Genomic DNA, 13,454 nt, shown 5'->3' on the forward strand with positions numbered 1-13,454 from the left:
CACTGGCACTGTTTGATGTCTGGTTAAACAGAGTGTGAGGAGGACGAAGGCCAGGGAGTGTCTGTGTTGTAGCTGGGTCCATGTTCCAGTTGCTAGATCCTATAGAAGGCAGGCTGAAGGCAGCACCTGTTAGGGGGTTAACCTGAGGCGAAATCAGTCTCTCTGAATCACAACTATAGGAGCATGAAACAGCATCGCTAGCCGAGTCTGTCTGTTCTCTCCAGCCGTATATGGACACGTCCCCGCAGACCAAATCTACACCTCGCCCTGGTCTCAGCCTGTCTTGTCTTGTCGACTAAGTTTGGATGTTGTTTTGTGTTCGACTGTCTGTTTCTGGTTGTGGTTAACAGTGTTGTTCCCCAGCCCAGAATTGAGGACGCTGTCACATCCACTGACCTCCAATATGTCATCTCTGGTCCTGGCCTGATCAGTGATGTTGTCCCCTGGGCCCTTGGCTGCACCCGTCTGAGTCTGGGTATCCATGATGGCTGCCCAGTCTCCTCTGTTAGCCTCCAGCCAACCACCTGTAGGAAGAGGGTTTACAAAGCATGACAGAGAGAACTCTACGTATGGAGTTTCTTTACCTGGTCAATCACATGGTAAAGTTAAGACATTATGTGTTTTTGTATGTAAACATAAGTTATATTGATTTCATTTTATGAATGAAGAAAACACTATAGCCAGGTGCATCACTATTCCCATTTAAGATATATTACTGTATGTAGGCTATATGTATTTCTCTCTTACCTTGCTCCCCCATCTTTAGTCCACTCAGCAGATCAATGCTCTCTGGTCCGTCCTCTATCGTCTCCTCTTTGACCAGCAGCAGATCAGGCTTCCCATCCTCCATGTCTACTGACTGTAAGAGATACAGAGTGAGAGGATGTTGGATCAAGAAATCTGATATGAGCACCCTGCTATGGAACATCTTCTGATTGGGCAATGAAGGATTGCTATGAGTACTATGCAAAAGTGTTAGTTGATTTGATTACTTGACACTCTAATGGTTCCCGAGGGGCGTAGCAGTCTAAGGCACTGAGATGCAGTGCTAGAGGCGTCACTACAGACCCTGGTTCGATCCCAGGCTGTATCACAACTGGCCGTGATCAGGAGTCCCATAGGGCGGCGCACAATTGGCCCAGCATCGTCCGGGTTAGGGGAGGGTTTGGCTGGGGTAGGCTGTCATTGTAAAATAAGAATTTGTTCTTAACTAACTTCCCTAGTTAAATAAAGGTTCAATAAAAAATAAATAAAAATGGTTAGATAATTTAAAGGCATGGTCCCACACTTAAGACAAAATTAATCAATAGCTGGGCCCGTATCACAAAAGAATCTCAGAGTAGGAGTGCTGATCTAGGATCTTTCCATATAATCTTATTCATTATGATCTAAAAGGCTAAACTGATCCTAGATCAGTATTCCTACTCTGAGAGACTTTGTGGATACAGGCACTGACCTAATACCATTCAGACAGTAGTTCACAGTGGGCTCACCTCAGTGAGACTGTGTGTGGTCCTGTGCTGCTCAGTTGGTTCCTCTGTGGGTTCAGGAGGAGGTGTAGTCTGGTTGTCCTCCATGACCATGGTCTCCTCAGGGTTCCCCAGATCCTCCTCACACCCCTCCTCCTTCACTAGCAGCACCTCTGGACCCTCCTCCTCCTGGAAGAGTCAGGTGATACAGATTACACAGACATACACACCTCAGGTACACACGTACACACATAAACACTTTCAACATGGGGTGTTTACCCATCCCCACTACATTTGAGTGCTTTACTGTAGTTACAGAATGACTTGTTAAACCCATCATGGTGTACATAAATATGTTGTGGGTAAAAATAAGTCAGCTATGATAAGTCAAAAGTCATCATCAGACAAACCTGACTAAACTATAATGACGTGTACAGTAGGTGTTTGTTAGTGTGTGGGTATGTGTAGGTATATTTAGTAAGTGTATATTGGTTATAAAGCACTGGTGGGTGTATGCAGAATAGGGTGAGATCAGATGTGATGTATACTAAAGAGAGTCTCAATGAAAGTCTTAGAATAAAAAGTCCCATTTTGTGTTTATTAAACAGAAACAAGTTTTAAATACACCATATGAAAACCACACACACAAGTCAACAACAAATCTGCATGTACTTGATGAACTGTATTCATTTTCTCATTAAAAGTGTCTCAGGAATTTTTTCAAATAAAAAAACACGAATATATCTTGATTAGATAAGTATTCAACCCGAGTCAAAACATGTTAGAATCACCTTTGGCAACGATTACAGCTGTGAGTCTTTCTGGGTATGTCCCTGAGAGCTTTGCACACCTGTATTGTACAATATTTGCACATTATTCTTAAAACATGCTCTTCATGCTCTGTCAAATTGGTTGTTGATCATTAGACAGACAGACATTTTCAAGTCTTGCCATAGATTTTCAAGCAGATTGAAGTCAAAACTGTAACTAGGCCACTCAGGAACATTCAATGTCGTCTTGGTATGCAACGCCAGCGTATATTTGGCCTTGTGTTTAAGGTTATTGTCCTGCTGCAAGGTGAATTCATTTCCCAGTGTCTGTTGGAAAGCAGACTGACCCAGGTTTTCCTCTAGGATTTTGCCTGTGCTTAGCTCTATTCTGTTTCTTTTTATGATAAAAAACTCAGAGTCCTTGCCGATGACAAGCACACCCATAACATGATGCAGTCACCACCATGCTTGAAAATATGTAGTGTGGTACTCAGTTATGGGTTGTTTTGGATTTGCCCCAAACATAACGCTTTGTATTCAGGACAAAGTTAATTTCTTAGCCACATTTCTTGCAGTTTTACTTTAGTGCCTATTTACAAACAGGATGCATGTTTAGGAATATTTGTATGTACAGGCTTCCTTCTTTTCACTCTGTCAATTAGGTTAGTATTGTGGAGTAACTACAATGCCTTTCATCCATCCTCAGTTTTCTCCTATCACAGCCATTAAACTCTGTAACTGTTTCAAAGTCACCATTGGCCTCATGGTAAAGTCGCTGAGTGGTTTCTTTCCTCTCTGGCAACTGAGTTAGGAAGGATGCCTGTATATTTTTAGTGACTGTGTATTGATACACCATCCAAAGTGTAATTAATAACTTCCTCATGCTCAAAGGGATATTCAATGCCTGCTTTTATTTTTATTTTACCAATATGTGCCCTTCTTTGCAAGGCATTGGAAAACCTTCCTGGTCTTTGTGGTTGAATCTGTGTTTGAAATTCACTGCTCGACTGAGGGACCTGACAATTATCTGTATGTGTGACAGAGACGAGGTAGTCATTCAAAAATCATGTTAAACACTATACTACACATTTTTACTCCTGAACTTATTTAGGCTATCCATAACAAAGGGGTTGAATACTTATTGACTCAAGACATTTCAGCTTTTCATTTTTTATTCATTTGTAAAAATTTCTTAAAACATAATTCCACTTTCACATTATGGGGTATTGTGTGTAGGCCAGTAACACAACAAAATGTGGAAAAAGTAAAGTGGTGTGAATACTTTCTGAAGGCACTGTAATTATATGTGTATCACACAATGCCTGACTGCATTATTCTACCCAGGAATATTCAACACTGAAATCTGTTATTCTGACAACAATGAAAATGAACCTTTGTCTTTAAAAGGAAGACTCGTTATGTGGTTGCCACGAGCAGAACCACAGATATTGTGATGAGCATGATGGTCTCACACAGTCACAAAGAGTATCTGCACATGTACACGGGTTCGCTTCACGCTGCTACAAGGTGGTAGCTGCAGGACCAAAACATCAGAGAAGTTTAGCCTTGTGCATCAACGCTCTTAGTTGTTGCAGAAATTGACCAACTACCGCTGTTTACTTTGTGCATCTAAGTCATGTTGCTGAGTCTATCTTTATTGTAGGGTTTGATCTAAACAAACTTTCTATGTTATAGAGTGGAATGATTTTTCTGCTGGTGTATCCGGAGGTAGCTCCTCTCTGAGAACCTCTTCCCGCAGTGCGTACAGATGAACGGCCTCTCTCCCGTGTGAACCTTCAGGTGCGTCTTCAGCAGGTGTTGGCGGGAGAACCTCTTCTCACACTGGGGGCAGCTGTAGGGTTTCTCCCCTGTGTGGACCCTTTGGTGCCTCTTCAGGCTGCCAGACTGGGCGAAGCGCATGTGACACTGGGGGCAGCTGTAAGGTTTCTCTCCCGTGTGGACTCTCTGGTGGATCTCCACATTCTGGGAGCAGCTGAAGCCTTTGTTACAGAACATGCAAAGGAACCGTTTCTCTTTACTATTGCCTGATGTTGCTTCCCCAAGGGCCTTGGCCCTTTGGTCCTTTGAGTTCAATACCTGATCAAAAGGGACACGGCCGTGTAAATCGGAAGGCCCCATCGACGTGGACACTGGGTCGCGATCCCTGAATGCGTGTGAAGGGGAGTGGGTCTCAACATTTGGATTTGTATCTAAGCTTTCCCTGTAATCTAAGAAATCTCTGCCTTGTGAGTGTCTGTTTCCTAGGGAACTATCTGCATTCCATGTGGGAGGAATGACGCCCTCTACTTTCACAGCCACCTCATCTACCACTATAACCTCCCCTTTCTCATCAAGGCACCCTTCAGAGTATACACTACTACTGTACTGGTTCCAGCCCCCTCTAGACAGATCAGTCTGTGTCTCTAAACCCAAGGGCATGTTGCCAGGGTCCATCTCCGTAGCATAAGAACAAGACGGATCATCACCACCAGTGTCTATCGAATCATCATCACCATCCCCACGGCAATGAACCATCCTCTGGTGAAATACCGGTAAGTAGTCAGAACCGGGAGCAAGAGGACAGCCCAGCCTCCCCCGCCCAAGTCTCTCTGGGTCTGATCTGTGGTCAGAACCTGTGTGTAAGAGCCTGTGTGTTACAGTTAAAGTCTTGGTGTCGGTCTCTGACTTGAGGACGGCGTTCTGCGTTCCACTGACCTCCGTGATGCTGCGTCGGGTCCTGGGCTGCGCTGGGACGGTGGTGGGGTCCTCTGTGCTTACAGGGGGCGCTCCAGCCTGGATGTCTCTGCTGTGCCGTGGGTCCTCCTCTCCTTCAGACCTCTCCTGCTTGACCCCAGGACCTGCAGCCTCTGCATCTGCAGACTGACACAAGAAGAGAGGAGGTTATTACCGGTACATGGGTTGAATTGGATAACAATGTCATAGGGAAGTCTCACAAGCTCCCCTATGGCAGATAAATAAGGATGTACATGTAAGCTAGTGAATAGCTGAGGGGAGCCTTTCTGAAATGAACTGACCACATTTGACGTACTGTTACACTAACCTCTATCACAATAACGTGCTGGGTTGAGGTTCCACTCCCCTCATCAACAGTGATTGGTTGGTCATCTCTCCATGTATTGTGTCCCGCTGGCTTCACAAAGCTCCTGTGGCCTCCAGTGAGATGTCCTTCACCTGAGAGAGTGATTGGGGGAAACGGGTGGTTAGTTTAGGCACTGTCAATGCTCAACGATATATTGTACACTATTGATACTGTCTAGAATTGGCAAGGATGTAAGGCTAACACTTTTCATAACTTTTTGATATGCTTTGTATTGATCAATATATTGTTACTTGCATCACATTGTTTTAATTGAGGAAATAATAGGAAATGCAGCACATCAAGAATCTGGTTAGAATATGATATAGTGTCTTTGCACAAGATAGTTAAGTAATCAGGGGAATTATTGCATACAATCCAAAAAGTGACCAAGACCCAATTCTAGGTAACACATGCAGAAGGGAACAGGGAAGAGGCAGTGGCTATATATGAATGGTGACAGGCTGTGTCATGAACAACATTAGCATGAGCAACAATAGTGGAATGGTTCGCCTTCAAACTGAAAGTCCCCCATTGATGCAAAAGGATAAAAATTGAGGAATCATGCCACAATTGGACTAGATCATTCAAAACAAGGTTGGAATGTTATATAAATTCAACAAAAGACAATTTAGTTTAACGCAACAAAAACTAAATATGTTAAATCGCACTGTGGATGTAGACTTCATAATTGCATTGAAGGCATACTTATATGCACTGTACAGCCTTATCCCATTTCATGGACCCAAGATCCATAGGTATCAGCCTACTCAGTGACAACCACAGATTACAATTCTGAAAAGTTTACACAAATATTAGCGGCGTAGCTCTTATTGTGTTACTTTAACTGTGGGAAATCACATCACTATTCAGTCTATTGTATTGAACATGGATTTTGCAATGTACACCGTTATACCTATGATCTTGGGAAGGACTAGGCTGTATAATGAGGTGATTTCCCACAGTTAAAGTTCCACAATGCTAATATTTGTTTAAACTATTCACAATTGTGTTCTGTGGGTGTCACTGAGTAGGCTAATACCCCATTTTATGGACCCAAGATCCATAAGTAAGGATGTACATAGCAATGTGAATGTTAAATACGCACAATATTTATTTAACCTTTATTTAACTAGGCAAGTCAGTTAAGAAGAAATTCTTATTTACAATGATGGCCTACCCCGGCCAAACTCTAACCCGGATGACGCTGGGCCAATTGTGCGCCACCTTATGGGATAGGCTGAAAGGTGAGGTGTTTTCCCACAGTTCCACAATAAGAACTACGACGCAAATATTTCTACAAACTCTTCAGAATTGTAATCTGTGGGTGTCACTGAGTAGGCTGATACCTCATTTCATAGACCCAAGATCCATGGGTAAGGCTGTATGTACACTGCAATATAATAATGCCCCAATTTAATTCTGTAGTCTATACATCCACAGTACAATTTCAACAGACTTGTACTTTTGTCAAATTAACTAATTAGTCTTTTGTTGAATTTATATAAACAACATTACAACCTGGTTTAGCATTATCTATTGTGGCATGATTCCACTATTTTTATCCGTTTGAATCATTTTCAATGGGTTACTTTTATTTTGAATGCCGATTCCACTATTGTTGTGCACGCTGATGTTGTTCACAACACACTTATGCAAACTGTACCTCTTGACATTTCTCTGTTTCGGTCGATGATCTTGACACTGCTGGGGCGACTGGTGAGGATACGCTCTCGCATTGTCCTCTCTGCGCGCTCCCGTGATACCTTCAGTTCCAGTAGCTGTAGTTTCCTTCGCAATGCCCTGTTTTCTTTCTGGCTTTGAGTTATTTCCAAACGTAACACTGCATAGTCGTCGTCTACGAGTTTACAGATCTCTGCTACAGCTGCATTCGCTAGCACCTCCATGATGGAGGCTATTTGAGTGTGAAAAACCATACAGTTAGCCATTGTTCGCTAGCGCTACCTAGATAACATCTATCAACCAAGTCCAGTCTCCAGCGCGTATTAAACACTACACGCTGCAAGTATGTGGTACTGTGCAGTTAAATGAGTAATCTATTGAGTTCCAGGGTGTTAATAAACGTCAAAATAACAATGAAAACGCTAAAATGGAAATTGTTCTTAGTCACTGTTCACTTTCTATTTACTTCTTCTTCGTGTGAGTTTCCGGTAGATTGGACGCTGTGTTGGTTATTGTTGCCTTTCACAGGTCGGAGTGTGAATTGCACATTTTGTCACAAAAATAATGGAAATGGAGAAAATAAATTGCACCACCATCTAACCCAGAAAATGTATACAGCACTATACCCATTTTTTATTTTTTTACATCTCGCACTATTTTTAATTATTTATTTACATTTTTGAATTTCAATAACTCTTTGGTCATATGACCTACTGACTTCAAACAAGGTTCAGAATGTACACTCAGTGGGCCTACACATTGCACACCCTATAGTTTGTCCATTTTCATCTCACAAGTTTTTACATTAATTTTTCAAACTTTCAAATTTCAATAGCTCCTTGGTCATGTGACCTACTGACTTCAAACAAGGTTCAGAATGTTATATAGTCATTGGACCCTTATATAGTCAGTGGACTACAGTTATTCCATCGTTCTGGATCTAATACATATTAGCATTTTACATACATTCATAAGTGTCAGCGGGACACAATACATGGAGAGATGACCAACCAATCACTGTTGATGAGGGGAGTGGAACCTCAACCCAGCACGTTATTGTGATAGAGGTTAGTGTAACAGTACGTCAAATGTGGTCATATTATACTCTTGGCTGCCGGCTCTGTCACTTTCAGACATGCGCAGAGCAGACTGAAAAGGGAAAGGTAGCTCTTGACTTGAACCACAGGGGTTCTCTGTAAAGAGAGAGTAATCCAAAAGGCACAGACACACCCCTTGACTTTCAATTGGCACCCTTGATCTGTATGTATTCTCTCCTGATTGGTCTCCGTGGTGCTTAGTCAATGGGAACTCCGTTGCCGGCCCCATCATAAAGTTTTTACACAGTCTGGCTGTCTGACTAAAGTGCCAGAGGTATGAGGAGATACATCCTCCTTTGTATTTATGGGAACAAATATTTCCTAACACTTTGGATCCTATTCTTGGGCAGTTAGAAGACACAATGCATCAATGCAAAAAATATATAAATTACTAATTACTGTCCCTGAGTAACCTCAACCTTGTAGGTCTGTGGGTGTTTGGGCCAATAAAGTGCCAACTCAATTCTACCACTGACTAGTCTCTCATGCCCCTATGAACGGGGACACAGGGCAATAGTTTTTAATCTAAACCAGCCTTTTTTTACTGGAGTACACTAACCCCTAATTGGGGCTCTTTTCTTGACACATAGTAGCAGTTTACCAGATAAGAAGTCAAGAAGATCAAAAAGTAGATTGTTGTAAGGGTGTATTACGTCCTGTGCTGGCCACATTGTCATATCCATTCTGGATTCTGAGTGGTAAAAGCATAGCTGAAAAATGCCTCTGTATGTGTATACTGTATGTGGGAATGTCTTATGTCCGTCCTACATGTAGTGTTGATACATGGAATAAACTGCATATATCATAAATTGCTATTGCAAATAGAAGTATTATGTTCAACAACTGACATTTTCAGATATTATTTTGATAAACACACTTTAACACACTTTGGTGCTTACAATTAATTCTCTATTGTCAGACTTGATGGGCACTGTTTTATTTTATTTTTATTTCACCTTTATTTAACCAGGTAGGCTAGTTGAGAACAAGTTCTCATTTGCAACTGCGACCTGACCAAGATAAAGTAAAGTAGTTCGACACATACAACAACACAGAGTTACACATGGAATAAACAAACATACAGTCAATAATACAGTAGAAAAAGTCTATATACAGTATGTGCAAATGAGGTAGGACAAGGGAGGTAAGGCAATAAATAGGCCATGGTGGCGAAGTAATTACAATATAGCAATTAAACACTGGAATGGTAGATGTGCAGAAGATGAATGTGCAAGTAGAGATACTGGGGTGCAAAGGAGCAAGATAAATACATACAGTATGGGGATGAGGTAGTTGGATGGGCTATGTACAGATGGGTTATGTACAGGTGCAGTGATCTGTGAGCTGCTCTGACAGCTGGTGCTTAAAGCTAGTGGGGCAGATATGAGTCTCCAGCTTCAGTGATTTAGATTTTTGCAGTTCGTTCCAGTCATTGGCAGCAGAGAACTGGAAGGAGAGGCGGCCAAAGGAAGAATTGGCTTTGGGGTGACCAGTGAGATATACCTTCTGGAGCTCGTGCTATGGGTGGGTGCTGCTATGGTGACCAGTGAGCTGAGATAAGGTGGGGCTTTACCTTGCAGAGACTTGTAGATGACCTGGAGCCAGTGGGTTTGGCGACGAGTATGAAGCGAGGGCCAGCCAACGAGAGCGTACAGGTCGCAGTGGTGGGTAGTATATGGGGCTTTGGTGACAAAACGGATGGCACTGTGATAGACTGCATCCAATTTGTTGAGTAGAGTGTTGGAGGCTTCTGTGATCTTTGTGATATGACTTTCTTTAAGCATGTACTGATGAAACTGTCACTTAATATTTTTTCTTAAAGTCTACAAACACTACATTTATTCACTCTGTGATAGGGTTGCATCCTATATGCTACTTTTATTATTCTCCTGTAAATGGTTCAGTCCCTATATTTTAGGCTGTGTGTAGAATGGGGCATAAAGGAAATTACCTCTACTAGATCATAGTGATAAGGAAATCAGCATACAGTTTTGGCCTGTGTATTCATTTACCTACAACTAATCAGAATTCCATTATGTTTACATAAAAAAGAGAATACTTCAAAATGAGAAGATCCTGCCATGGAAAAGACGACTGGGTGGACATAAAGTGGAAAGGAGGGGAAATAACTCACACCATGTAGCAGGACACATTCAGCTGCGGGGTCTTTGTAATGCAGGTTTGATAGTTATATTTTCAATAATGAATGGTTAGCTGTTATGTGACAATTAGGTCAAAAACTCTATTTAATTTTTTGGTGTAGATGGCCAAGGATGATGCACAGAACTTCCCCAACATCCCCTCCCAAATTGATATAGAACCTTCACAAAAACACAAGGAGCAAATGCGAAAAGAAATGGCTGAGGATATACTAAAAATGTCTGGTATGTAATGACATTTAATTCTAAAGTAAATGTAAATTCTTTATTTTTATGTAGTTGTGTGGAACAGCCATATGTTCAGTTCATGCCTATGATTTCTGTAACGTCCTGACCAGAGTTCTTATGTGTTTTGCTTGTTTAGTGTTGGTCAGGACGTGAGCTGGGTGGGAATTCTATGTTGTGTGTCTAGTTTGTCTGTTTCTATGTTGGGTTAAATGTGTTGCCTGATATGGTTCTCAATTAGAGGCAGGTGTTTGACGTTTCCTCTGATTGAGAACCATATTAAGGTAGGCTGTTCTCACTGTTTGTTTGTGGGTGATTGTTCCTGTGTCAGTGCTACACGGGACTGTGACGGTTTGTCATTTTGTATAGTGTTTTGTTTTTGTTTGATTAAATTCGTTATGTCTAATTACCACGCTGCACATTGGTCCTCTGATCCTTCTCGCCTCTCCTCGTCTGAGGAGGAGGACGACGTAGACTGCCGTTACAATTTCAGAGTTCAACAAAGCCAACAACTGCTTCATGTGTGCCACTGATAAAGAACCTGGATGTGGCCCAAAGACTGACTAGTATTTATTTAACATGTTTATAGTCTTTTGACAACAGTGATGGCATATAAGACACTTTATGATATAACACAATGGATGGCTAATTTGTTATACTGCATTGATATTTGATATTATTTATAACGTGTTAGGCTTTGTTTTGTTTTAGATTTAATGTTTTGCATGCCAACAGTGGTTCCATGTGCTGTGCCTAGGAATGAAGACAAAAGAGTTCAGAGTGAACAACACTCTGAAGTGCTATCTTTGTTGTTGAAAATGTATGCTATACCCCATCCACACTGAAGAGGCTCTGAAATGTACATCAACCAGGGATAAAGAGAAAGTTAATACTGTGAAATGTTTTCTACTTATTTGAAGTAAAGTGTCTGTTGACATGTTGGAAAAGATTAAAGGTCTACAATTTCTGTTTAATTTGTCAATATTACATTTTTATTCATTGATTTTCTGGCCACTATTGCTGTGATTACATGTTCAGTATATGTATTGACCAGCAAACCCACTGCAGCCTACCTCACTAGCTCACTCTCCATCCCTGCTTTGGACAATTAATAACATGTCTCTTGTACTTTGCCCTTTTCCTTTATGGTTCATGTAAAAATGTGTGAGATGAAAATGAACAAACCAAAGGGTGTGCAATGTGTAGGCCCATTGAGTGTACATTCTGATCCTTGTTTGAAGTCAGTAGGGCACATGACCAAGGGGCTATTGAAATTATAAAGTTAGAAAAATTCATGTCAAATCGTGTGAGATGAAAATGAACAACCAAAGGGTGTGCAATATAGACGGAGTCAGTGGACATTCTGAACCTTGTTTGAGTCAAGTAGGTCACATGACCAAGGAGCTATTGAAATTCGAATGTAAAAAAAGTTTGTACTTTGTTTATGCTCCCTAACTAATTCAACTAGGAATACAACATTTTGCTCACATTTCCACAAGTTTAGTAGCTTTGGAAAGCGAATCAATGTCCAAATCGTGAAAATAACCTGTGCAGTGTTGTGCGCAATTTTTCACACATCATGACACTTATTTGGAGTCTGTGGCTCAAATGGTTTGAAAGCTATTGAGGTTTGAAAGCGCGAATATCCAACTTGATTTTACCTCGGTATTCATAAGTAGTAGCGATCTTCAAGGCCAAAAAACGTTGATTCGCCAACCGAGAGAAGCAGGCCCAATATCTTCTTTTCGAAGTGCAAGTCTAGTTTGAAAAGACCCTGCTGGTGGTGCGTCAGATGCTCATTAATTTTTTTGCCTGAAACAATCAAGTTATTCACTAAACATTCGTCTCTCCTGATACACAGGGTGACCTCGCGTTAAGACTTCTGCCAGTGGTCCTCCCAACACCAGTCTACAAGATATGAGAGCAGAAAGTCCTTCATTTACTTGTAGCCTGTAAGTTTAAATAGTGGATAGGAATAGGAAGATTGATGTGGAAATTAGATGATATCATTTGTAAACCTTGAATGAAAGGAACAGCATTCCAAAATATGTTACGCATCACTGCACACTCCTAGAGATTAGGTAGGTTTTATTCAATTTGCGACAGATTATCATTACGAATATTCCAACATCTGCATAAAACAATAAGCGCATTTCCCCGCCGGAGATATGTTTCCATCAAACAGACTTTTTGCATATTAAAGTATGTGCATGATGACGTAGTGCACATAAAAACAACTTGTTCTGTTAAATTCCCATGTACCGAATAAAAATAAATACAAGTTAAATGGGTTTCCATCACATTTTCAACTCTACTGATGGTTTTGTCACAACTGTTGCGTTATATTGTAAATGTGTCCACTCTGGTTTTAGCACCGCTCGCACATACAGTGAAGGTAGGCTATCTACATTATGAGATTATTATGGATAAGAGCGATATTATTTTGTCAAACGGCGGCCAAGAATCAATCATCATGTCACCAGAATAAGACCCTCGATATTTATTCTTGCACATTCACCACCCTGTGAAGTTCATCATAATTTATTTAATCTGTAGCCTAATAAACTGTATGCTTTCCCGAGTTGTAGTGGGAGGAGTTTCCATTTAGCTTGGTAAATTTGGCAGAGAAGAGAGAGGAGCATCCTGGAGTGCTGGATAGGAGGGTGGATGTAAATGATGTGTTGAATGCACCATTTACCATAGCAGAGGTGAAAAGGGCAATAGGTACGGCTGGATTAACTTCACCTGGGAAAGATGAGGTGTGATATGTTATGTTGTCCCATCTTAATGATGAGGCACTTGGTAAGGTTTTGGTGTTGTACAACACAGTGTGAGAGGAGGGGAAACTACCAGGCAGTTGGAAGGAGGCAGTAGTGTTACCAATCCAGAAGCCAGGGAAGGACCCAATGAGGCCAACAAGCCTCAATCGTATCGCCACATCAGAGTGGGTTCAA

General features: G+C 41.4%; 2 protein-coding genes across 3 annotated transcripts in view; both read right to left on the minus strand.

Moving 5' to 3' along the window:
- The window catches only part of LOC120034862 (protein glass-like), a 467,553-nt gene that overhangs the window by 308,188 nt on the left and 145,911 nt on the right, over positions 1-13,454 (minus strand). The window lies entirely within an intron of this gene.
- Positions 1-13,454, minus strand: part of LOC120034808 (zinc finger protein 624-like) — a 106,973-nt gene that overhangs the window by 79,245 nt on the left and 14,274 nt on the right. The window contains exon 3 of one of the 2 annotated variants that reach the window (XM_038981448.1): positions 3,466-5,119. The exons of the other annotated variant lie outside the window; for it this stretch is intronic. Within the exon in view, the coding sequence (XP_038837376.1) occupies positions 3,929-5,119 (1,191 nt within the window). The 3' untranslated portion in view covers positions 3,466-3,928. Of the gene's footprint in view, positions 1-3,465; positions 5,120-13,454 lie in introns of those variants that run through there. 2 annotated transcript variants of the gene reach the window in all.

The sequence above is a fragment of the Salvelinus namaycush genome, chromosome 42 (assembly GCF_016432855.1).
Source record: "Salvelinus namaycush isolate Seneca chromosome 42, SaNama_1.0, whole genome shotgun sequence".
NCBI lineage: Eukaryota > Metazoa > Chordata > Actinopteri > Salmoniformes > Salmonidae > Salvelinus > Salvelinus namaycush.